We start from the raw sequence: 25808 nt of genomic DNA, 5'->3' as shown, positions 1-25808 counted from the left end.
AAAGCCACCCTCTTTAGGTCTATTGTTCTTCCATGGCAGGATCTCTCTGGCTACGTCTGCACGAGAAGCATCTGTCTTTAGAAATGACTGTCGGAAGAGATGGTTGGACAAAACTTCAGTTGACAGATCGCATTTACGCATAAAATCAGATCAATCTTTCAATCCTCTGTGTCAACAGAAGGGCCCTCCCAGAGCTTCTACATGGCTTTTGTCAACAGGTTGTGTCGACAAAACGCATTTTGTGTGCAGACGTGCCGCGTGTTTTGTTGACGTAACTCCAATTTTGCCTACGAAGCTCTTGTGTGCAGGTGTAGCCTCTGAGTGTAGTTTCCAACAGGTAGACCTGAACCTAGGACCTTGAGAGTTTAGTGCATGAGCCTCTTTAGTTAGAGCTAAAAGCCAGCAGCCTGTCAGCTAAACCTGTAGAGGAGACTCATCCTCCTTCTCTGCAAGTTGTCTAGGTACCACTACAGGGCAGTGAATCACAACCAGCAGATATGCGGGCTACATAAGCACAGTGACTTTTTTCCCCTCTATTTCTTGCTCCCCCCCGCCCCAATCTGGGCTGCTTCAGGTTTCACACCATGGTTTCTTTCATTCTGCAGATCGTAGTGTTTTCTCCATTCTTCTCCTACGCTGTCTTCCTTCAGTTTTCCTCTTGTTCCACTTTCTCCGCTGAGGTTTTAGTTGGTGAATATCCAGAGCGGATATCAATTGAACAATTGTGAGAGACAAACCATTCTCTGTGACTGCTGCTTTCCCCCAGAGCCTGCAAAGCTATCCCAAAGTGGTCCATTTCCAGCACGATGGGGAAGCTAGGAAGTGGTCTTTCTTCTTTTTGGTTTAAAAGGCTTGTTTTCTTAGCAGGGGTTTCTGAGTGAGGTTGGCACTGTGCTATTTCTTGGCAATGTGTTTAAACAGTAAGTTCTCTGGGTGCAGACGATGGGGACAAACTTACTTAATAACTGAGGAACTGGTTCTGTTCTCAGCCCCCTTGTAATGATTGTCAATTGCATGCATCACACTGGCTACGTCTACACTAGCCCATCTGTTCATAGGAATAAGGGGACTTCGAAGTAGGCGGGGTCCTTTTGAAAAGGAGCCCTGTCGGGACGAGCCGCGTCAATTTCGAAGCGCCGCAGCCACCCACGTGCTAATGAGGCGCTGAATATGTATTTCAGCGCTTCATTAGTAAACTTCGACATGGCCATTTGCATGGCAATTTCGAAGTTTTTGGATACTGTAGACACGGCCACTGTGGGCTAAAGATTCAGGGAAGTCGCATCTGGCATGAACATGGAGTCTGTGCTGAAGATTGTTCTTCAGACTGAGCCCTTGGCGCTGTGCCTGGAACAAATGCTGACTTTGAACAGCCTGGTCCTGAGTAACTCCTCCTGCCTCCTCTTCCTTCTCTCATGATACCTCCTGCGCAGACCGGCAGTACCAGAAAGGAGTACCCTTGTGTGTTTGAGAGAGAAATTACATACATAATCATAGACTCCTAGGGCTGGAAGGGACCTCAGGAGGTCATCTGATCCAGGCCCCTGCCCAAAGCAGGATCAACCCCAACTAAGTCATCCCAGCCAGGACTATGTCAAGTCGGGACTTAAAAACCTCTCGGGATGGAGATTCCACCATCTCTTTCGGTAACACACTCCAATGCTTCACCACCCTCCTGGTGAAAGGTTTTCCGAATAGCCAGCCTAGACCTCCCCACTCTGTAACTTGAGACCATTACTCCTTGTTCTGCCATCTGTCGCCACTGAGAACAGCCTCTCTCCATCCTCTTTAGAGCCCCGCTTCCGGAAGTTGAAGGCTACTATCAAATGACCCCTCACTCTTCTCTTCTGCAAACTAAATAAGCCCGAATCCCTCAGCTTCTCCTTGCAGGTCACAAGCTCCAGCTCCCTAGCCATTTTCGTTGCCCTCTGCTGGACCCTGTCCAATGTATCCACATCTTTTCTGTACTGGAGGGCCCAGAACTGGATGCAATACTGCAGATTTGCTCCTCCCTAGGAACGAGTCAGCTGACGAAGTTTGATTTCATGAACACTAGTCTTGCAAACAGCCGGTTACACTGACCAATTTTTCTTGGCAGGGAAATAACCAATCGCATGATGAAAAGCAATGCCAGTGACGACCAGTTCTCCATCTCTTCACAGTGCGGTGCACTGGCAGTTGCTTTGCAGTGGTGTGAGGAAAGCGATACAGTGCTTGCATTGCAGCTGAGGCACTGTATCTCCTGTCCTTTAGAGATGCTCGGTGTTAGTCTTTTCAGTTCTATGAACTCCTTGATCCCCAGTTACTTTGTAAAATGAGGGTTCTGCTGTAACTAGAGCTATTTTCATGTGCTCTCCAGCCACAGCAGAAACAACACCCTTCACAACAAACATCCTTTGCCAACTGCTGTTGCCGATCTACAGATACCCTCAGAATCACCACCTGGAGTGGTTGTCGTACAGGAACTCCTGCATCCTGATTTGCACGTGACGCAGGATTTCATGCTGAGCCCCAGGGGCTAGCGTAACTGAGCGTGATTCCACGAACTGCCGGCGGGTCTGCTCCCCGCTGGCCTCAGCCTAAATGCCTCTGGAACTCTGCAGTATACTTTGCTAAGTTGTAAGAGACCTGCCCGCGTTCCTTTGTGAGGCCTGCCACAGAATAGTTTTGGCCTAGTTGGAGAAAGAGAGGGTGGAGTTATTCCACTGGGCTGCAAGCGACCTGCTTCCGTTTGCAAGGGATGAGAAGGCATAATCCACATGCAATGAAGTAGTCCTTTGGGAGCCTGTCAAAGCCCCCACCAGAGGTGAAGGCTTCCTTGGGTCATCCTATGCCCCCCACCCGCCCTCTCCAATTTACTGATCACCTGGCTTATGACAGCTAGTCACTAATGGAGGGAGGAACACATTTTGAAATCATTTGTGTGCCTCACAGAACAATACTGAAACTTCCCCTGTGGTACCCGGAGGTCGAGGTTTTTTAAACACTTAGATTCTTGCAATCCAGAGCATATGTTGTCTTCTGGTCTCTTGCTACCTTTTAATTGGCTTCTGTTCTAAATTTAATACCAACTGTTCCTGCTGGCGGCGGAGGCTGCTGCCGCTGTTGGAACTGGGGTGGCACACAGCAGCTTCAGCGCTTTGTGTGTGAAGTCAGAGCCTTATCACCATTCCCATTTCCCACCCTCCTCCCTGGCTGCCTCCTCACCTGGCAGTTCCTGTGCCCCGCATCTCCTGATGGCGTCTTGGGTTCTCCAGTTCATGGCTGTTTTCTCGGATGTCCCAGAATCAGAGGAACCGAGGTGCCAGGGAGGACCTCTGTGGCACAGTTCGGGCTCAGTTCCACCTAGGGATTTTTGAGTAGAAATGTGGTTTTCTGTGGAAAGGGTTTATTTTCTGAGTCATAGGAGCTTGCACAGGCCTTTGCTGCTGGCCGAGATGAACGCAGGTGGAAGAGAGGCTGTCAAGGCTGTTTCCTACTCTGACACTCAGAGTGCAGAAGGTGGGGGCTTCGCAAGAGGCCTTAAACTACCTTGTCTGTATAGGCTTCTGCTTGTAAACTTCCCAAGGTCCCAGATTCGCTGACCCTGGGAGACAGCTGCCACCACGCAAGTGAGAAAAGTCCTTGTTAGAACCCAGAAAAATACACCTGGGATGCCTCCTTGTGAGGTAACTCAATCTCTTAACCCTCCCTTAGGAGAGAGCTGGAAAACAGAGGAAGAAATTAGGCTGCAGTTGAATGGCTGACCTTTCAGTCTTAGGCATGGATATGCGCACGCCCTTCCCTAGATCACAGGAATCAAATCATGACCTTAAAGAAAAGTAATTTATTAACAAAACAAAAGATGAAAATAAACCAAGAACGTGACAAAACATGCTTGGTTGCTAGTTACAAAGCACTGCAGAACAAGGTTTGAGCACAGAGATTTCCCTGAGATTCAGTGTAGAAGTTACAGAGTACAGGGGAAAATACGTCAACCAGCCGAAGAAGTCCCGCACCAAATCCAAGATAAAAATAACGTGATCGCGTCCAACTAAACATTGCCTTTCTACTTACATATCTGTATGCCCAGATTATGATGTGGCCAGGATATTTACTGGATTCATTCAGCCTTCTTAGGATTAAGCATCTTGGTTTCTTTCTCTGCTCTGGCCCGAAAACAAAAGACCTCCTCAGCAGGCAACTGTTTCAGTTCAAAACAATCCCTCTCTTTCCCCATTGGCTCACCTGGCAGCTTGTCAACAGAGATCTCACTCTCTCTGGGTTTAACCATTTGCAGGCATTCATTCATTCATTCATGACAGAGGCCTAAGACTTTCCTGGACTGAGTGGAAGGAGGGGGAAGGATCCAGGCTTCTCCAGACTGGGACGCTCTAGCCACCATTCACATTGCCTCTCTGTGCTCCTCCTTCAGTCTGAGAGACTCTCCCCATTGCTGGCAGAAGGAAGCACCTTTCATAATCGGTTTCAGTAAATCACCTGCCCTCTCCCCATGTCCCTCTTCTTTGGACCCCCAGCTCCCTAAACTTATGGGAAGGAAGTGGTGTTTTAACTCAAGGCGTGGGCCTGGGGCCAGATAATCAGGGAGCTTCTAAAAACGTGTTTGCTGACCAGTGCAAGACTTGTTTCCTCCTGAGGTTGACCAACCCCCGCACCCGTCAGATCCCCCAGCCCCGAGAGGAGGGGCTCCGGTGCTGGGACTATGGAATAAGATGTCCACTAACTCACAGCAGCCCTCCCAACTTGGACTGGCTGGCAAGCCTGTCTTCCGTTTTTCCCCATTGTTTTTTTTTTTCCCTCTTCTCCCAGTGTGAATTCAGGGCCTGGCGGCAGCGCGCACAACCAGGTTTTCATGAGCTTGGCTCTCACTTGGGCCGTAATAAAGAGTGAGCTTGCCCAGGTGCCCAGCAGTCATTGGCTCCCGCTGTGCCCTGGGCAGCTGGGTTTTCAGAAGCCCCCAGCACCCAACAGGATGAGCTCTGTTGAAGATCTAACCACTTAGTTAGAGGCCTAAAGGGAGCTGAGTTCTTTGGAAAATTCTGGCCTTAATGCTCCATCCTGTGAGGTGATGAGCTCTCTGGTCTCCCATTGTTACTGCAGGCTTGGGCCCTTGCTGCTGGCTGGAGCCAGGCCAACAGCCCAAGGCGGCAGAAGTCCTTTCCTCAGTGCTGGGACAGCTGAGGCAGCAGCATTGTGAGCGACCTTACGCTGCCCCCCCGGCTTTGTACTTCACCTCCAGCAGGGACGGAGCTCTTTGACTGTGAGAGCTTTGCCGTTGGCCAGTCCCCTGCTGGCCTGCTGACAAGGCAGGGGTGGCGAGTGCCCGGCGTGGTGGTGGTGGTTTCCATGATGGGCCCACTCGAGAAGTGGGTTCTCTCTGTGATCATATGTGGCCCTTGTCCCATGGTAGCCGAGCATCGCCCAGACTTACGAGCTGTAATGCATGAAGCCAGATGCGTGTGTCCCCGTGGGTAGGGGCTGGCCTTTGTCTTGTGTTTGCTGGTGTTAGGGAGGGCCGTGTCAGCGTGCTGGGCCTTGCGTTTTGCTCTGAAGGCAACTCGGCTCACGGCCACCCCGCCATCCCGGTCGTTCTCTCTTTTGTGGGGCCGTCATCGCGAAAGTCCCTTCCCCTGCACTCAGGCAATTCACTCTCAAGCTCCACTGTTCCACCGTGACACAACAGTCCCCGGGTAATGCCGTCCCTCAGTTACATGGCCCCGTCTCAGCTTGTGAAGATGGGGACCACCACTCCTTTCACACAGGCTGTGAAGCAGCTATTGGAGGTGAACAGCTTCTAGGCACTGCAGACTTGAGGTGGTTTCTCCTCAAACAGTCTATATCTCTGACTCCACTCTATGTTCTAAGTCTGTTAGATAGTTGGATGTGGATTTTGATGGTGGGAAGTACCTTTAAAACATATCTGGCAAGTGGAAGGAAATGACTCTTACAACGTCTTGAGTTCGCACTTACTTAGGCTAGGTTTACACCACGAGATAAATTTGAATTTATGAAATTCAAATGTGTAACACTGGGTTTTTATAAATTTGAATTTGAGTATCCTTATCTCCCCACAAATTCCCTTCAAATTCGAGTTAGTGCTGCCACTAAATTGCCAAAGATTGCCTGTTGCAGCAGTCCGTTGTGGGAACCTATCCCACCCTTCCCTCAGCCCTGTAGCATTCTGGGGTTTTTTTGCTCCCTCCCCTCCAGCAACAACCAGCCCGTGAAATCTTTGCCATGGGAGAAGGACTTGCCCTTGTCGGCAGCCAGCCCCCGAGAGATGCAACCAGCCAGAACAGACAATTGTGGGGCATTGCGGGATACGCATGGAACTGCTCTGGAGGCCAATAAAACTGGTTAAAATGGAAGCTGTTTCCACAATACCATTAATCCAAATGCTTACATTTGAACGTCCTGTTATTCCCACTCGAGTTGTTGGAGTAAGAATATCAGCCGTTGTACCCCCTCTAAATTCGAAATAATGGTACTTGATGTGTGAACAGTCAGAATTTAAAATCGAACTAAGTGCCTTGAATTTAAGCTGTAGTGTAGACATAGCCTTAGTTGATTGTGGTCTAGTTGCCACTTGCTTAGTTGGCCATGCATGAGTTGATCTGAGTTTGTTGCTTGGTGCAATCTTCACAACCTGTGTAGCTGGTGTTTGCAAATTATCGTCTGGGACCTCAGAGCATGGGCACGGAACTTCTGCGTTGTTCTAAATGAAAACAACACGATTCTCAATGGCCGATTTGTCCTGCTCTCCTGTTGTGATTCTGTTACCATTGCATCAGGGAAACTGGCTTACAAAATACCTCCATCTTGCAAGCCAGCAACCTCACCAGGCAGTGCGATGATATTAGCTTTGAAGACCTAAAAGGGTGTTAAAAGGACAAAAAAAAATCTCCTTAGCCTCTGAAAACAGGGCAAAGAGCAATGGCCTTTAATTGCAGTAAGGAAGGTTTAGATTGGACGTTAGGAAGAGTTTTCTAACTGTGAGGGTGGCTAATTACTGGAATAAATTGCCTCAGGTGGTTGTAGCGTCTCCATCTGTGGAGGTATTTAGGAACAAGTTGGGTGAATATCTAACTCTGATGATTTATGGTACTTGGTCCTTCTGTGAGAACGGGGGACTGGACGAGATGACCTCTCAAGGTCCCTTCCAGTTCTAGTGTTCTATGATTCTGTGCTGTAACACAAGAGATTCCTTAGAGAGGTTCAGGGGTTCTTCTGATGTCCTGCCAGCACGTTTATGGGGTGGCCTGGTCAAAATCAAGACAGTCCTAAGTGAAGTAGGACCACGGCGTGCTGTGTTCTGGGCACCCTACTGCGATCGTCATATTAGGGGAAGGTCACTGTGGAAAGGGAGGAGCTACTGCTGAGGGCAAAGAGAATGTAGCAAGGACTCCAGAACCTTGGATATTAATTAGGATGTTCCGTCCTTTGGGGAAGATGAGTCGCAAAGTAGCAGCTCGGTGAGGCATTCCTCCAGGCCCTTGTCTGTCTCCCATTGCGTCCCACTTCTGCCAGAAGCCCCAGTTCCTGTTACCAGCGGCCCGGCTGGATTTCAGTGCTGAAGTCGCACGCCTCCAGGTTTAGGCAGAAGCAGTCAGGTCCCACCCACTCTTGCCCCGTGCCACTCTGAGCACTGAAAGCCAGGCTTGTCTCTACACTCTTTACCTGGGTGGTGTTCAGAGTCCAATATGGACCCACAATCGGGATTCGGTCCCGGAACAAGCAGGTAGCTGGTTGCCAGCCAGCTGTTCTCACGTTCTGCTGCTTCGCCCCCACTGACAGAGATGAGAGCAGATTGGATCCTGCAGGGGATTCTTTGTTCCACCTCTCTGAGTCCTTTACTCGCTCGGCGGGTCGCAGCCGGATGTGCTCTGCTGATTCCAAAGCGCCAGGCTGCGAATCACGCTGCCGGGGTTTGTTTGGTGTCGCAGGGCGCTGAGCTCAGCTGTTGTCTTCGCTGGGTGGAAACCAAGAGCCCTTCTTTCTCTTCTTCCTGTATGTCACGTCGCTTTTCCTTCTCTGGCCCACGTCTCCCCGCCCGCGCCCCTGTTTGGGTAGCGAGCCAGGACAGCAGTGGCTGTAATTGTGCAGAACAGCAGCTACCTGCCGTCATGGCTCAGTCTTGCCTAGATCCTTCAGTTCACTTCCAGTTCCAATGCAAGGACAGGCAGAGCCGAGGGGAAAGCCCTGAAGACGAGGGGTTAATAGATATCGGGACCTGATCATCTTCTCAGGTCCTAGTGCACCCCCCCCCAGCCCCCTGAAATCAGTAGGAACTGAAGGAGGGTGCAGTTGGGTGCTGGAGAAGGTTCAGCACTTCCTTGCTGTTCGGGGTGGCAGCGAGGGCTGTCAGGCATCTGGGCACCTCTTTGATGGAGCCCAGGCCCATCTCAGGCTTAGTCTACGCTAGGCGGGTAAGTCGATTGTAGATACACAAGTTTCGCTACGGCAGTTGCATAGCTAGAATCGACTTATCGGCAATCCACTTACCTGGCCGTCTTCACAGAGGGAGGTTGACGGGAGAAAGTCTCCCATCGACCTCCCTTCCTCCTCACGATATCGAGAAGTACAGGGGTTGATTGCCAGTTCCCGATAGTTTGATTTCACGTGTCTCTACCAGGCGTGCAAAATCGAACTCTGGAAGACCCGTATAGTCCAGACGTACCCTCAGTTCCTTGTTCCAGCTTAGAACTCTCCATTTCAGAGCTTGGAGGGACACTCATTAGGTGCACCCTGCATCTGATGCTAATTGCCCTTCTGGGTAGGATTTTCAGACCTCTTGGCGTCCAGGCACAGGAAGAACAGCAGGGGTTGCTGGATGTGGAGATCTTTTGCAGTCTGGCCTCGTAATTTCCAAGCACAACAGTGGCAGGAAAATGCTCTGCTTTTCATTTCAATCAGGAAGTTTCATTTGAACTCTTCCGCCTCAGGCTACTGGGCTGTTTCTTCCCATGTGGTGCTACTCCCTAGAAAAATAGAAAGATCCTTGAAAAGAAAGATCCTTCGCTTAATTCACTCGTTAGTGGAGATTGTCCATCCAGCTTCTGGGAACGAGCCCATTGCCTCATTATCAGCCTGCAGCTCGCTGCTGCCATTTGATCCAGCAGCTTTTGGAAGAGCTGCATTGCTGCAGGAGCAGAATTGATCTTAAACAAGCATTTTAAATCACTGCTGTCAAATGCTAGTCCCATGCCTGGAACAACCCACGATGTCACAGCACCACCTAGCGGACTTCTCTTCTGTAGCTTGCGTTGGCTGTTGAATGCATTGCAACAAAACAACCCAGCAGTCATGTAGCAATTGAAAGACGAACAAAATGACTTATTAGGTGATGAGCTTTCACGGGACAGACCCACTTCTTCAGATCTGTGGCATTTCCAGTTTAGACCCAGTTATGTAGTACAGAGATCCAAAAACAATTGAAATGAAAACTGACCAATCAAGTACATAGAACTGAAGGAGGGGGGCCGGGGTGGGGGGAAGTTAAGTGTCTTGCCTGAGATAATTACAAATATCAAAGGAAAGGAAGCAGTCCTTGTAATGCGTGAGGTAATTGCTGTTCTTGTTCATACCAAGTGATAGTGTGTTGAAGTTGAGTATGACCCCCAGTTCACAAATCTCCCTACGCAATCTGGTTTTAAAGTCTCTTTGTAGTAGGATTCATATTCTCAGGTCTTTAACAGAATGGCCCACTCCATTGAAATGCTCACTGACAGGTTTGTGCGTATTAGGATTCCTAATATCTGCTCCGTGCCCATTCGTTCTTTGGTGAAGTGTTTGTCCGACATACATAGCAGAGAAGCATTGTTGGTGCATGATGGAATATATAATATTGGTTGAGGTGCATGAGAATAAGCCCCTGATCTTGGAATTAATGTGGTTAGGTCCAGTGATGGCATCCGCAGAATAAATATATGGGAAGAGTTGAAAAGGGGGTTTGTTGCAAGGAAAAGTTCCAGGATTAGTATTATTGTGGTGCAGCCTGTAATTGCTGCTGAGAACCTTTCTTAGGTTAGTAGGTTATATATAGGAGAGAACAGGCCTCTCATCTAGGGCCTTCCAGAGTGTAGCGTCATGATCTAGTATAGGTTGTAGGTTTTTAATGATGCGTTGCAGGGGTTTGAGCTGGGGGCTGTAGGTAATGACAAGTGTTCTATTAGAGTCCTTCTTGGGCTTATCTTAAAGTAGCTGGTTTCTGGGTATTCGTCTGGCCCTGTCAATTTGTTTTTTTACATCTCCGGGTGGGTAATTAAGTTTTATGAATGCTTGGTAAAGTTCTTGTAGGTTTTTATCTCTGTCAGTAGGATCAGAGCAGATGAGATTGTATCTAAGGGCTTGACTATAAACAATGGATCGTGTGCTGGGTGGAAGCTGGAGGCATGTAGGTAAGTGTAGCAGTCAGTGGGTTTCTGGTAGAGAGTGGTGACAATGTGGCCATCAGTGATTTGCAGTGCGTTGTCCAGAAAATGTGTCTCTTGTGTGGAATAGTCAAGGCTGAGATTGATGGTGGGGTGCAGGTTGTTAAAATCTCTAGGAAATTCTTCCAGAGTCTCTTTACTGTGGGTCCAAATGATAAAGACATCATTGATGTAGTATAAGTAAAGGAGAGGTAGTAGGGGAATGAGAGCTGAGGAAATGTTTTCCTAAGTCAGCCATAAAAATGTTAGCATCCTGTGGCGCCATGCGGGTGCCCATAGCAGTGCTGCTAATCTGGAGGTATAAATTGTCCCCAGATTGGAAATAATTGTGGGCGAGAACAAAGTTACAGAGGTCAGACGCCAGATTTGCCATGGTAACATCAGGGATGGTATTCCTGATAGCTTGCAGTCCATCATCCTGTGGAATATTGGTATAAAGAGCCTCTACATCCATGGTGGCAAGGATGGAATTGTCAGGAAGGTTTCCAATATTTTGTAATTTCCTCTGGAAGTCAGTGGTACCTCGGAGACAACTGGGAGTGCTGGTGGCATAGTGTTTGAGGAGGTAGTCTACATAGCTGGATAGTCCAGTAGTAAGGGTGCCAGTACCCAAAATGAGAGGGCGTTCTGGGTTTTCGGAGGCAAATAGAATAGTCCGAGTCGGGGCTCAGATGGTATTGAAGTGCCTTAGGGATAGGTTCACCTAGCTAATACCACCTGCCATGGGCCAGGGTAGCCATTCAGGGTACTTTGATGTCCTAGGAATGCTGCAAGGCACTGCATTCAAGAAAAAAGTCTGCTTCCCTCACCGGAGGGGACGGATATAAATCAAGGTGATGTCACAAATAACAAGCAGTCCTGTGGCGCCTGACAGACTGACAGATGTCTGCACTTTGGTGGGTAGAACCCGCTGTGCTAGATGGATTTGTGGTGGAAAAACGGAATCCAGGGTTTATATAGCAGCGGGTGGAGAGAAAAAAAAAGGAAGTTTCCAATCACTAGGAGGACCAGTTAATGAAGCAGGTTAAGTTGGATGTGTCTAATTCCTGTGAATATCAAAGGTGGGGAAATTACTCTTGCAATACATGAGCCTGTTAAGATCTCTGTTCAGGCCCAGGTTAAAGGTGATGTCACTTAGCAATTTTAATCAAGACTTAAAGCAACAAGCAGGAACCCCGGATTTAAATCAGCAATTTTAAGCTTGTTTTGCATTTATACTTTTTGTTTGGTAGCCATTAAAACATACCTATTCGCAATGAAATATGACCTTTTCATCTAACGTGGTCTTACTCTTTGCTGACCAGGAGACTACGTGTTTGTTCAGGTCCTTACTTTTTACCAATCTTGTTATGTTAGAAAATGGTGAATTGTTTACTTACTTTTTTACATTATATTTGTGGCAAGTCTTATTTGGCTGGAAATGGGAATGTAATTAAAATGCAGACATTGAGCATTTTAAATGAGCTGGTTATTGGTTAATTCAAACTCCGTTTCAGTATGCTGGATGGGTGTGAAAAAACATAATCATTAGAACATATTTTGTATTTAAAACCAACAGAATTATGTGAAGGAACTATTCTTGGTGGATAGTGAATTGAAATGATCTGCTTCTGTCTGAGTGCTGGTCCCTTTGTGCATTCCACCTGTGGGTACACAGCCACTCCGTACCCTCGAGACTGGAAGGTCATACGAGCTGTGTCTGTCAGTTCAGACCTCTGCCCTGGGGTCCCTTGTGGTCAGCATGGCAGGGATAAGGAGAGGTGGGAGCTGGCAGTCTCCCCAGTTCTTTCTTACTACCACATGGCTTGGTTCGGAATCCTCTGTGTCTGTCTCTCTCTTCGCAGTGTCTTGCTTACCTGTAAATATAATTGTCTGTTGTGTTTTAGTAGTCGCACTGTAGTTAAATGTAGGTTTACGTTTCCCTACTCTGGATCCTTTCTGTTTCCCCCTTTTCTGCTTGGGGCGGCTCATAACTCCTCCAAGTGCGACCTGGACCTGAGAGGGACAAGAGCTCAGTCTGAGAAAGTGCCTGGCAGACGAAGCTGTGAAACCTCAGTCACAGCCAGGCTCTGGAGTGGAGCTCCTTCAAGCACTTGCTCCAGAATGGAGGCCAGACCTAATAAACCCAAAGACCGGTTGTCTCAGGTTCTCCTGGGGGTAGGGGATACTCACAGATACAGGATCAGATACCCTTCTAGGTCTGCTCCCAAGAGAAAGGATCCATCTCCAAACTCCTTCCAAATCAGATGAGTTCTCCTACTTCAGTCCTAGAGGCCTGGGTACACCTTCCAGTCACAAGGATAAGGCACTCAGGAACAAGGAGCCAAAGGTACCAACGCTAGTACCAGCTAGGAAACAAAGAATTGGCATCTGCCAGCACTGACAAAGCTCAGGCAGAACTCTTCTCCTTTGATAATTCCAGGCCCAGTCCCGTAAGTACCTGCCAAGCACTACGCCCATGGATACACCTGGCCCAACAGTGTCCTTTACCAGGACCCTTCACACTTCAGGATGGACTGAGACTTTTGCCTCTCTGGAGGATATTATCATCCTTCTGTGTCCACAATTTCTTCTGCTTTCGGGTCTGTCCTTCCCAGGGATGTTTCAACATCTCCTGTGGGTAAGGTACCAAACTGGAGTTGCAGCCACATCTTCTGGAAGCCCGACACTTAAGTTCAAGCCTCTGCTGTAGATGCAGTCGTGGGGATGGCAGTGTTTCCATAGTTTGTATCACCTGCTTCTTTGCAACCCCCTGACTACTGGTTACCCATCACTGATACTTGGAGTACACGTTGGGACCAATTCTTGCAGAAGGGGAGGTTATGTGCCTGTAATTGGACGTTCTTCTGAAACTGTGGCCATCCCCATCTGTATTCAATCACTAGCCTCCCTCTTTCCCTTCTCCTGCAGCTCGTAACTGGATTAATGATGGAGGAGGAATTGATCCACAAGATTTTAGAGTTGGTGGATCTTGTCTTCTTCTACCTTGTGTTTCGTTATTGACTGGCTGTGGAGCACCAGCTTCCCTGATTTTTTTTTTTTTTTTTTCAACTCCCAGTCAGTTTCTCAACTGGGTCTGAATTAGTCATTGAACTGAACTAGTTGACTAAGAACTTGTCTGTACTTACTGGGGGATTGACCAGTTGCGGGGTTGGTCTTCTGCAGTTTGACTTCACTCACCTGGAGAGACGTGAAATTGAACTCTCTGGGGTCGGCAGCCAACCCCCATATTCCTTAATATCGCGAGGAGTAAGGGAAGGCAATGCCTGTTGATCTCCTTCAGTGCGGAGAGCCCAGTAAGTCAGTTGCAAATAAGTTGGTTCTGAATTACGTAGCCACAATTGACTTACCTGCCTAGTGTAGAACAAGCCTAAATTGAAACAAAGACAGTATCCTCCTTGCAGCTGTGTAAGAGGCTGTTGCTGTTGAAAGCTGGTTGGCATTTCATCAGGATGGTTCCAGCTGCTTAAACAGTGACAGCCAATGGGTCAATGATTTGACTTGGGCAACAAACATATACCGCTTAATATTATTTGTTACTTAATTTGAATGGTTTTAATGAATTATAGCAAATTTAAGCCTTAATGTAGGTTTTCATTTTCAAATTTAATTTTAAATAGGTTGATTTTTATCCACCTTTCCAATAAGGGCCACAGAAGAATTTTTTAAAGAAGAGAAAAAGGAGAAAAATAAGATGGTTGTTACAACTGTTATGTGCTTCTTGACTATTAACATTTTATTCAAATCCCATTTTTCTTAAACTGTTATTAATTAGGCTTGTAAGGAATAGGGTTTTTTCAATAAATGTCAGTTTCACTGTACAAACAAAAATGGATAAAAAAAAATTCCGTCAATGATAGAGATTTACAAACAGGCAAAGTAAGTAATTGTAAGACTTAGGATATTTACTTTGTAAATTTTGGCATCTAGTGTTGACAATTCATGTGTTAACAGTGGTAAAGCTTTTGAATTGGAATGTCTGTCATTAAATAACTGTGATGTAAACCATGTGTTATCTAATTTCTATTATCTAATGTCCTGCAACTGTGAATATTTATTCATACTAATATCACAAACGCTTAAAACTCATAATTTTGCACAACTGCAAAATTGAAATTGATACAAATCAGAAAAATAATCATTATCTCTTCAGTTTAGTATATAAGGGTACAGTGAGATCCTGTGGTTTGAAATTCAAGCTGAAGAAATTCCTTCTGAAAAGAAGGTGCCAGTTTTTGCAGTGAGAGTACCTAACTGCTGGAACAGATAACCAGGGGTTGTGGTGGGTTTTTCCATTACTGGCAATTTTTCTGTCATGATTGGATTCCCCTCCCCTCCCCCTGGAAAAAAAAAACCAAACCAAACCTCTGAATGAATATGGTTTCATATGAATTCATTCTGCGAAGACTCTGGGAGGGAGGATCACAGTAGTTTATCTTGGCCATAGCATTTATGAATCTTGCCAAGCTTATTAGCAATGCTTATAAGATGCTCTTCCCGCCTAGACTCCAGAATGATTTACGGAGGCTGGTCCGTGTCATTTATTTCCCAGTTTACAGATGGGGAAACTGAGGCACAGAGCAGTTTGTGCCAGAATTTCAGAGGGAGGGCCCCAAGGGTCCCTTTGCTTTGAATTCAGTAGGATTTGGATTAGCTTTTCCTAGTTGCCTTACATAAAAGCCGAAAATAAAACGTCCAAGGAGGCGATGTGATGCTACGTTGCCCTCTCTTGGGTGGAATGAGAGCTGATGAACAGTTTGCTCTGAATTAATCATAACCCTCCTCCAAGAAAAGTTTTTATCTCCTAAATTAAAATAAAACTCCAGCCTTTTCTCTTACCCAGAAACGGCTACAAGGATTTCCCTGGAACCTAATCAGTATTATTCCTGACCTGAGACCAAACATAGAACCTTTTACCCCCAAGAGGAGGATATTGAAGGAAGTTTTCGGGATGTGAAAGCGGGTTCAGCTGGATGCCAGACTGAAGCTTAACTCTCATGTACACTTTGCCCTCTCCCAGTCCACAGGCGAGAGGCTCGCTGTGGAAGAGATTTCAGTCAAGCAGAGGGAATTCAGTCCACCTACAGTTAGCCTGGGCAGGTAGGGAAGTGACCCCCCAGCCTCATGCCAGGGTGTGCAGAAATAACACACAGAGACGTTTAGGTCACTTGCCAGTGCCAGAACCAGGAAAGGAGCTCAGGACGTGTGATGCCTGGTCACCGGATCTAAAGACGGGTCAGCAGTTCCTGGCTGTGAAGGGTGGGCTCCGGTGGTACCGAAAGGTTGGTGGGCTGTAGATGAAGACCCGGGAAGAACATTACTGTGTGGCCCTTGGGCTGGACAGATTTCCCATCCCCTCCTTTCTCTCTGTTCACAGGCAATTCCCCCTCTGATGAGTCCGAGGAGCGAGAGCGGGACCCCAAAGTTCTCACCTTCCCAGAATACATCGCCAGCCTGTCCGAGTCGGGCACCAAGCAGATGGCGGCCGGGGTCCGCATGGAGTGCCACAGCAGAGGCCGCTGCCCATCCTCTTGCCCTTTGTGCCATGTGACATCAAGCCCCGACACGCTGGCCGAGCCAATTCTGCTGGAGGTCACGAAAGCGGCGCCCATCTATGAGCTGGTCACCAACAATCAAACCCAGCGGGTGAGGCACTGGGGGTCTAGAGGAGGGGGCGGGGTTGTGGCTAGCTCAGCTGAGCTTAATAGCAGCGATCTGGCTCTGTGCTCGTGTGATGGGGTGGACTAAGTCCCAATGCCCCCTACAGGAGGGCTTGCCACATCCCATCCCAGCAAGAGGAGCAGAAGAGAGTTCTCCTGGCAGGGCAGAGTGGCTGTGTCTGTGGCAGCCAATCAGGAGCCAACAGGCCAGTATAAAAGAAGCTGCTGGGCTAGAGCCTGGCAGTTCCCTCACAGGAGCTTGACCCAGGCAGGTCCCCATACTGACTGGGAGACCAGCAGCACTCTGGAGTGCTCTGAGTGCGAGCTGAGCCTCGACCTGCGTAAGACCCAGGCCCTGTGGCCAAAGGCTGGCTACACGCCTAATTTAGGGACTGACAACGCCCTGGAGAGGGCTAGTCAGTTCCCGCCCTCACAACCTTGAGGACAACTAGACAAGAGCCCCTGAGGTACCCTTGGCAGCAGAGGGGCTCACGAGCAGTTGACCTTGACACGGCGTGACACTTGAACCCAGTTACAAACAGGTGGAGGCGGAGCACCTCCAGCAGCGTGGTGGGCGATGAGGGTGGGGGAGGGGTGCTGTTCCTGCCTGCCAGGCGCTGACCCTCCTCCTCCTCCTCCTCCTCCTCTCTCAGCTTTTGCAGGAGGCCACCATGAGCACCCTGTGGTGCTCCGGAAGTGGGGACGTCATCGAGGACTGGTGCCGCTGCGACTCGAGCGCGTTTGGTGCCGATGGGCTCCCGACCTGCGCTCCGCTCCCACACCCGGTGTACGTCTCTCGTGTGCTGATCTGGCCCCTTCCCTGGCAGGGATTATTCCTCTTGAAGAGCTCAGTGCTGAGGGAAGGTGCCAGAGGCCAGGAACCAGCATATACCCGGAAGCCAGGTTGATGGCAGTAGCGTGCATATCCCCCTCCTCCGCTGTTTTAGAAGGTCTTGATTCCTGACCCCCAGTGGTGAGCTCTTGGCATGGCGGGGGGATTGAATGTGCCATAACCCTTTCAGCGGCACAGCTGCCTTCCTTTAGTTTGAGAGAGGGCAGGATCTCCGCTTTCAAGTGCCTAAAAGGGTGTTACAAGGAGGAGGGAGAAAAACTGTTCTCCTTGGCCTGTGAGGACAGGACAAGGAGCAATGGGCTTAAACTGCAACAAGGGAGGTTTAGGTGCGACATCAGGAAAAACTGTGTAACTGCAAGTTGGGGATTAAACACTAGAATAAATTGTCTAGGGAGGTTGTGGAATCTCCATCGCTGGAGGTATTTAAGAGCAGTTGGCTAAATATCTAATAGGGGTGACATAGATCAGTGTTTCTCAACCTCTTTTTATAAAGTACCTCTTTTAAAAAAAATTAGAAGTACCCCCAGACGTCTCTCGCCTACCCTTATGTGTACCGCCAGTTGAGACATGGTCCTAAGGTAATGTGAGGCCCTGAACCAAGTGCCAGTCAACCTTTCCAGATTACTGTACCCTTCCCTGGAATCAGATTTGTTTTCATCCCACAAGTTACCCCTCACTTCAAAATGACTTACTTGCTGAAAATATCCCAGCAGCCTCCTGCTGAAAACTTGCCAACTTTCTACCACCTTACTATCAAAGAAATGAATTGGCATAGAAACATTGTACTGCCGTTTCACCGTAAGGCTGGCGAAGCCGTAGAAACCAGTCATTGTCTGAGAACTTTTAGATTGCACTGACTTTACTACTGTTTTATGAAGCCTGTTGTAAAGCTAGGCAGATATCTAGATGAATTGATGTACCCCTAGGAGGCCTTGGTGTACCCTGAAGGCACACGTACCCCTGCTTGAGAAACACTCATATGGACGCTGCTTGGTCCTGCCATGAGGACAGGACTGGGCTCAATGACCTTTCGAGGTCCCTTCTGTGATTCTCAGAAACCAGTGGGACGTCTGCACAAGGAAAATGATGCCAGGCTTGACTGACGCTGCAGCTTCCCTCTGTTAAATTAACGCAGAGCCTTGGGCCCGGTTCTGCAATGTGGCGCCCTTTGTGGGAGCAGCCCTGGTGGGGGGCTGGGGAGCCCAGCTCAGGGGCAGTGTATAGGCTGGAGCAGGAGGGGAACGGGCAGGACCTGTGTGCTGGGCTGAAAGCTGGCCTGCCACCAGTCACCTTGGTCCCCCCACCCTGCGGCTCACCTCTGCATGGCGCTGCTCCTGGGAGGGGCAAGGCGTAACCCAGCCCTTGATGCCTGGCTGCAGAGGACGGCGAGTCTCCTGTCACCCCGAAGCGGCTGGAGCCAGCCCCACATTGCCGAGGGTCAGGAGAAGAAGAAGAACCAGGTTGCTAGGGCCAGGCGGGCGGGGGCTGCCTACTCCCAGGGCCTGACCCAGCTTGGTTTTCCTTCTTCCACAGGCTGAGGCTCTCCACGACGCACGAGCCCAGCAGCACCTTGGTGGTGTTGGAATGGGAGCACTCGGAGCCGCCCATCGGGGTGCAGGTCGTCGATTACCTCCTCCGGCAGGAGAGGATCACTGACCGAATGGATCATTCCAAAGTGGAGACAGGTGGGTGCTGCTCCTCCAGCAGCCAGAACTGGGCTCCGCTCGCCGCCTCCTTTGCTCAGGGAGGGAGAAGTGTCCAGCCAAGTTCTCAAATCCAGGCCGAGCTTTTCAGCTCACCCTTCAGTACTTGGCTGGGTGGGGGCCAGAGCTGCCTGGTTCCCCTCGTTTGTGGCATGGCGAAATCCGTCTCTTCTCGGTTTGAAAGCTGCCGTGCTTCAGCGGTTGGTTTGGGTGTTTTGGAAAGCTGGAGGGAAGCCCACCGGGTGGGTTGGGCCGCATGCTGCTGAGCGATATCGGCTCACTCCAAGCTAGCAACTGCTGCTGTCCTGGCCCCGTCTCCCAGCTTGGGAGCTTGAGCCCGAATCATCAGATGCTTTAAGGCCCATAAATGTTCTCCTGAGAATCTGGCCTCTGAGACTTGGCGTCTTTTCCAGCACCATTGGCATGTCAGTGAGTCCAGCCGGAACAGGCAGGAGAAAGGGCCACTTCTTCTCCAAGTGCTGTCCCTGTGTGTCTTCTTCAGAGGGCGGGTGCGCGTCCGCCATGTAACTGCGTCCAGAAATTTGAAAAACCCCTGCCCAGTGGCCTGCACACCTGCATTCCTCCGCCCTGCGCTCCGCACCGGGGCCATTTGAGGAATGGGGGGCCAGTGCCATCTTACCCCCTCATGCCCTGGGCTGGAATCTTTGCGTCCCTAGATGCTGCCATTTCTTTAATCCTTCGTCCGCTGTAAGTTAATCTGCGAAGTTTTACAGTTTGTAAAGTTTGAGCTTGTAAGTTGTTTTTGCCACAGCGGGGACCCCGGCCTGGTGCAACCCCCTGAGTCCTGGGGTTCAAGATTTGTCCCCTCCCTCATTCCTTCTCCGTGAGCCAACGTTTTCTCCGCCGCATGGGTGAGGCGCATATTGCTGTGCCACGTGTCACTCGTGTGATTCAGCGAGGGGCATACCCGATGGAGGTCTCGCCATGATCCTGGCCACGCTGCCTCCCCTCAAATGGACCCCGTCAGATGACAGCACCCTCCCAAAACCTGAGCTTGAGAGCAGTCTACAGCTGCTGAGCCCAAGACTGCTTCTTCCTCAGCTTCCCATGAGAGTCGGGGCATTCCCGTCATAAGGACGGAGCCCTGTCCAGTTCTGTCCATAAAAAAAAAAGGATCCCTCTCTGAGCCTGTCCGGGCTGGGTGAGCCTTCATCCACAGAGCTGATGTGGCCAGAACCGCCATGCCCTCAGAAAAAGGGTCTATCTGGGCTCCAGCTCCAAAACACAAGAACCAGCACTGGCCAGCTCTGTTCAGAAGCGCTGGAGCCGGTTCGGTACTGGGCCATCCTCACCAATTCTCAGCCTGGGACAGGGTCCTGTCACGCTGCTCCTGACCAGCCGGGAGAGCTCTGCTCCGTCTCGAGGTGTTGGCCTGGCTTGACCTCCCTTCCCGCCTCTCCTCACTTCACTCTCTCCTCTTCCCCTGCTGAGGTTCTGGGGCGCCGCCTGGGCAGGGAAGTGCCTGAAATCTCCCTTTTTTCCCCTCTAGAGACGGTGCTGAGTTTGGTGGATGACATCATTTCTGGAGCCAAATCCCCCTGTGTGATGCCGGCCCATGTGCCCAACAAGACGTCCACCACCATCTCCTTGATCATTCGGTGCCTGGAGCCTGACACCACCTACACGTGAGTGACGCTGCCTCTGATTGGCTGCACCCGCCCTGATGACCAGCACTGCCACTTCTGATTGGCTGTGCCGCAGCTTTCTCCTCTTTGTGGAGAGAACGAGCGTTGGTGCTCTGTCCCTGCCACGCGCGGTGGGTCGTGTTGTACGCGCTCCTGGAACTATGTACTAAATTAGCGTCCTTGCCTTGTTTGGCTGAGTTTCCCAGAGCCACATGCGCTGCTTAGCAGCATTTCCCTTGTGGATCAGTTGCGGAAAACATTTGAGACCTCAAGGGCTGGAACCCTCTTGATTTGGGGGAAGATGGAGAAACCACAGGGGGGGACAAATGGATGGAGGCCCATCAGCTGATCACATGACTGCAGAGTCGTGAGACGCTGTGGCTGTGTTGCTGGGACCTGTTAATGCCTTCCAGCATAAAGAGACCCCATCTCATCTCTGCCAAGTCCGTCCGTCCCCCCGCCTAAGTTCAGCATGGGCACATCCAGGATGGAAGGTGGTGGGAGGGGGATGGGAGGGTGTACAAGCATACAGGACAAGAGTCTCTCGTGGGCTGGTGGACCGGGGGGGCGGGTGGGATTGGAATGACGGGGATGCACGCAGAGCAGCTGGCGTGGGAGGAAGAATGGAGAACCCTGGTAAGGGAGGAGGTAACGAGCCTCGCACAGCCCTGTGGATGAGGGAGTCCATGAAAGGAAGGGTGTGTGTGTGTGTCACACTGAGAGCTTGTGAGGGGCCAGGAGGCCCTGGGGCGTGGCAGGCTCTGGGCCCACCCAGCCTCTGCAGGGTGCATCTCCCAGATGTGTTTTATCCCTCGGGGGAGTCCAGGCTCAGCAGAGGGAGGTTTCCCATTCGCAGTCGTGCCCCGCTGCTGTGGGAGACTCCCTGCTCGTAGCTAGCCGCAGGCTGAGCACACACGGCTATGCTGGACGGGGCCATATCTCCACCTCTCCCTGCGCCTGCTGGATCGCCTCATCCAGCCTTCCCTTGGGCCGGCCCACAGTCGGGCTCCCAGTCCACAGGGGGTGCGGACGCTCCCTCGGCCCCTGGACTGATGCTTCACTTTCCCACCGCTCACGAGGGCAGCCCCTTCCAGCCCACCTTGAATATACCCCTGCCAGCGGGGACTGGAAGGGGCTGCCCTGATGGCAACGCGGGAGGCTCATACTGTGGTCACCCCAAGTTCTGCACTGATGCTAGGCCCAGGGTGGGGTTTACACCTGGGGAGCCCCAGGATGAGTACAGCCTGCTTGGAAAGGCAGCGCAGGGTGGCTTGGGGCACTTGTGTCTGTCACATTGCCCTGCTTCACAAGGTGGGAGAGCCCCTTTCCTCCTAGGCTGGGGTCAGCAACCAACATAGTAAGAAGAGCCATATCTCAGTAATTCGAGAGCAGGTGCATAGGCGACGGCCCTTGGTCAATAAGGTCAAACCGTGCTTTTCGGAGCCCCTGTTTTGAGAGCAGCGCACATGGCGCTTTATGACGCGATAGGTGTTTTCTACAGGACGTTCACAAACTTTTTACACGTTCCCTCGAGGTTGCTTTTTCGCTGCTGGCTAATTCCTCTTTGCAAGTGAGACACACAGGGAGACGAGCCAAACTTGAGACAAACGCGAAGGATCGGGCCCATTCTGTTTGAAATTCTCCGTTTTCACCTTTGATTTTCCCCCTTTCTGAAGCCATCCCGGCCCCCACCCCTTTAATTTCCATCTTCTTCCTTAAAATGCGTGCTGCCCTTCACAGCAGGCCTGCCGCAAGCTTTCTTTTCCTTTTCGAACTCAAGACTTTATTCGCGACACGATCAAAACACAGCTCCAGAGTGGTATCCCACAATGCCCTGCACATCTTAAAGGGGGAGTTATCCAACATTTTGAGATCACATAGCGTTTGCCGTTTAGACACAAGTTGTTCGCTGTTGGGCTTTTAGATGTTCTCTGCTTATTGACAATCATCAGAAGGGCGTTTTAGTTTTTACTTTGCGTTGGGAGCCACAAAAAAGTCCTTACAGAGCCACATGTGGCAGACCCTGGAGCCTCCCTCCGTCTGCTGTCCCTGTGTGGTGATAACCTCTTCCCTCTCCCCCAGGTTCACGCTTTGGGGGGTGGATAACACGGGCAGACGCTCCAGGTCAAGCGATGTGACGGTCAAGACGCCCTGCCCGGTGGTTGATGACGTGAAGGCACAAGGTAACAATTGGGGTGCTGCCCTCCCCTGCCGAGCAAAGCCCTGCTCCGACACACAGGCCCTCGCGGCAGTGGAGTGTCAGAGCGTGGTTAAACAGGACTGCCGCCACACGGTTTTACTGGGCTAGCTGAAGAGATACACCCCGGCCAAATCTGAGGTGCAGATGGCCCTGAAGATGGATGGAATCCAGGCTCAGACCAGTTGCTTATGGGATCCCTGTGATGGGAGCCCCTGAAACTCCAGATCTGAACACCCTCCAGCCACTGGTGGTGTTTGGATCTGCATCTAATTCTCAGCTCCAGCTTGGCCATCGTTGTGGGGCCAGTTCAGATGGTAAGACGCTTGGGGCAGGAACTTTGGCCCACATCCTCAATGGGAGCCAGGCACCTGAACGGCTCCGAGGTTCTGGGCCTTTGTCATCCTCTGTGGCCGTGCCTGCCTAAAGAACTGCTTTAATAAATAACGTCGACAAAGCATGACGAGAATGAAGCACTCTGGTGGGTGTCCGTGTGTCTGATCTCCAGGGTTCAGGGGGCTTCGAACACTCTCAGTGGAAGTACTGCCTGAGGCTGTTTTTCTTTGGTGTATGCCAGGGCGGAACCTGGCCAGAGGCTGTGGGGAAATGGATTAAAGTGTCCGGATGGGGCAGGTGGAATGAAGTTGGTTTAAAAATAACATCTTGTTGCGTTTGAGCGGGAGGTGATGGGGAGCAGAATCCTGCATGGGGGAAGGGCTGACAGCCGTACCCTTCTGAATAAACCAATTCAGAGCACACTCAGCAGCAATCAGGTGCCTCTCACAGGATGGCTGTTGGTTAGTTGGTCTCTCCCAGGCATCAGATCCCAGCCCTGTTCCCAGTATTCCAGCGATGTGTCACTGTCCTCATACCCAGATCTCCCATCTAGGGAGGTTGTGGAATCTCCACCACTGGAGATATTTAAGAGGAGGTTAGATAGACCCGTCAGGGATGGTTTAGATGGTGTTTGGTCCTGCCACGAGTGCAGGGAACCGGAGTCGATGACCTCTCGAGGTCCCTTCCAGTTCTAGCGTTCTGTGGTTTTCAGAGCCTGGTACCTCACCCCAAGATCCAGCACCAGAGCCGGCCACCAGAGAGACCAACGGGCACAGTTGCAGGGACCGTGGCTGGAGTCCTGCAGGCTGGGAACGAGGCCTGTAGATGGCCACTCGCCTTGCTGCCGGTTGTTCAGGCAGGTGGCAAAGCATTAGAAAAGTCCCCCCAGGGCTGCACCTGTCGGTGGCCCGTATAACATAAACGCAGCGCCCGCGAGCTGTGGCGGGAATAGAAGCCCTCCCGCTTCGGCGCACGTGCCAGCCGGGCGATGGAAGCTGGGGGGATCCACTCCTGGGCGCTGGTCGTTTCATGGTGGCCTTTGCAGGATTCCTTGTCCCTTCCTCTGAAGCAGCTGGTGTTGGTCCTTGACGGAGAAGTGCCACAGGTCTAATCCAGGCTGGCGAATTCTCTTTGTCGCACTCTCTCTCCGTTAGAATATGACCTGATGGTGTAAATTACAGGGCACCGGGGAGGTGGGGTGATCCTGGCCTGAGTAACGTCATTATGAGTTTGCTCTGGACTCCAGGGGATCCAGGAATATGCCCCGAACAGCATATCTGACCTGGTGTGATGCTCCTTTTCCTTCCTCTCTGACCTCTGCACCGACAGCCCTCTCTGTCTCCCTCCCCAGAAATAGCCGACAAGATCTACAATCTCTTTAACGGCTACACCAGCGGGAAGGAGCAGCAGACCGCCTACAACACCCTGCTGGACCTGGGCTCGCCCAGCCTGCACCGGGTCCTCTACCACTACAACCAGCACTATGAGAGCTTCGGGGAGTTTACCTGGCGGTGTGAAGATGAATTAGGGCCCAGGTAGGCTGTGGAGCTGGGCAGGCTAAGGCAGCGGCCCTGTTGACCGACGCAGCCCTGGTATTTAGGTTCGATTTGCCAAAGTATGTGTCTGTAGCACCGATGGGCCCCAAAGGAGATCCAGGCCTCGCTGCGCTAGGTGCTGTACAAATGGGGGGTGAGGTCCACAGACTTCCTAGGCAGGGCAGAGACCTGCTTGAACACAGGGATTCCACCACCTTTTCCCACCCAGCCGCTGGGATTTCTCTGCAGCTCGGCCACAGCTGCACCCCCACAGTGCAGAAGCCGAGGCAGTGGGAAGAGGAGCCCCTGCTAGGAGAGTAACCAGCACTGGGGGGAACCTTGGGCCCTGCCACTGGGGTGGAGTCCACGTCAGTGCAGGATGGTGGTCGGCGTAAGGAGTCAGACGTGGGGTCTGAGTTACAAAGGGCGCTGGTCCTGTGCCCCAGAGAGGACAGCTCGGCATTGGCTCTGTGGGGCATGTGACCGAACGGGGGGAGAGGAGGTGGGCATATGACCCCTTCACCCTGTGCCACTGGGGGCTGTGAGGCCATCTGCCCTCTGCCAGGGTTGGTGCCCACTTTGTGTCTCCTCCTCAGCCCTGGCACTGGCTCATGTCGCTCTGCTTGGCGGAGAGCCCATGCGTTCCGGTTGCCTGGAGATTTCGGCTGACGGAGCCGCGGGGTTGCTCCTCTCTTGCCTCCTGCAACTGTTAATCCTCCCCTGCCTCTCTCTTCCCACACCCTCTCCCCGCCCCCATCTCCCCTCTCCGGTTCTCCCCTGCCCCCTCTGCAGGAAAGCCGGCCTCATTCTGTCACAGCTGGGGGACCTCAGCGGCTGGTGCAACAGCCTCCTCCAGGAACCCAAGATCAGCCTCCATCGCATGTCGCTCAGGTATCTCGCCTGCCGCTACAGCGAGATCAAACCCTACGGACTCAACTGGTCGGAGCTGAGCCGAGACCTCAAGAAGACCTGCGAGGAGCAAGCGCTCAACGTCCTTTATAATGACTATGGAGACAGGGACAACTGAGGGGGTGGAGGAACTCGCACTCAGGCACCTCACAGGCAAGCTGGCAGAAAGAGCACTTGCGGGGGGCGGGGGGGAGGTTTCTAAAGGGAACTGGAGGAGGTCGCTGAAATCTCCGAAGACGAAATGGAAACCAGTGTGGGAAGCCACTGCTCATTGCAGGACTTCCCCAGGACTGGACTCTTCCTCGGGGCGGCCCCTGGCCTTTCTAATCGGAGGTCTCACGAGACCCGGTTTTTGGTTTGTTTTGCTCAGTTTATCAAGAGGTTCCTTGGACTGCGTAGGTGAATTCGTCCCCCAGAAGGGCAGGTAGGCTAGTAAAAGTTGCAGCCAGTTCTCCCAGCCTCCCCCACCCCCGACACATGTTCCCTGTGCAGGGTGAACCTCGGTTTCCGAAGAGAACAAAACCAGATCGGCCGGGAGA

General features: G+C 51.2%; 1 protein-coding gene across 1 annotated transcript in view; it reads left to right on the top strand.

Moving 5' to 3' along the window:
- The window catches only part of ASTN1 (astrotactin 1), a 150023-nt gene extending 124636 nt beyond the window's left edge, over nt 1-25387 (top strand). Inside the window, exons 17-23 of the mRNA XM_075002662.1 lie at nt 15808-16076; nt 16744-16877; nt 18477-18628; nt 20157-20292; nt 22375-22475; nt 24177-24360; nt 25153-25387. Of these exons, the coding sequence (XP_074858763.1) occupies nt 15808-16076; nt 16744-16877; nt 18477-18628; nt 20157-20292; nt 22375-22475; nt 24177-24360; nt 25153-25387 (1211 nt within the window). The remainder of the gene's footprint in view (nt 1-15807; nt 16077-16743; nt 16878-18476; nt 18629-20156; nt 20293-22374; nt 22476-24176; nt 24361-25152) is intronic.
- Nucleotides 25388-25808: the final 421 nt, after the last annotated feature.

This window comes from Carettochelys insculpta, chromosome 9 (genome assembly GCF_033958435.1).
Source record: "Carettochelys insculpta isolate YL-2023 chromosome 9, ASM3395843v1, whole genome shotgun sequence".
NCBI lineage: Eukaryota > Metazoa > Chordata > Testudines > Carettochelyidae > Carettochelys > Carettochelys insculpta.
This window is presented reverse-complemented; position numbering and strand designations above follow the sequence as displayed.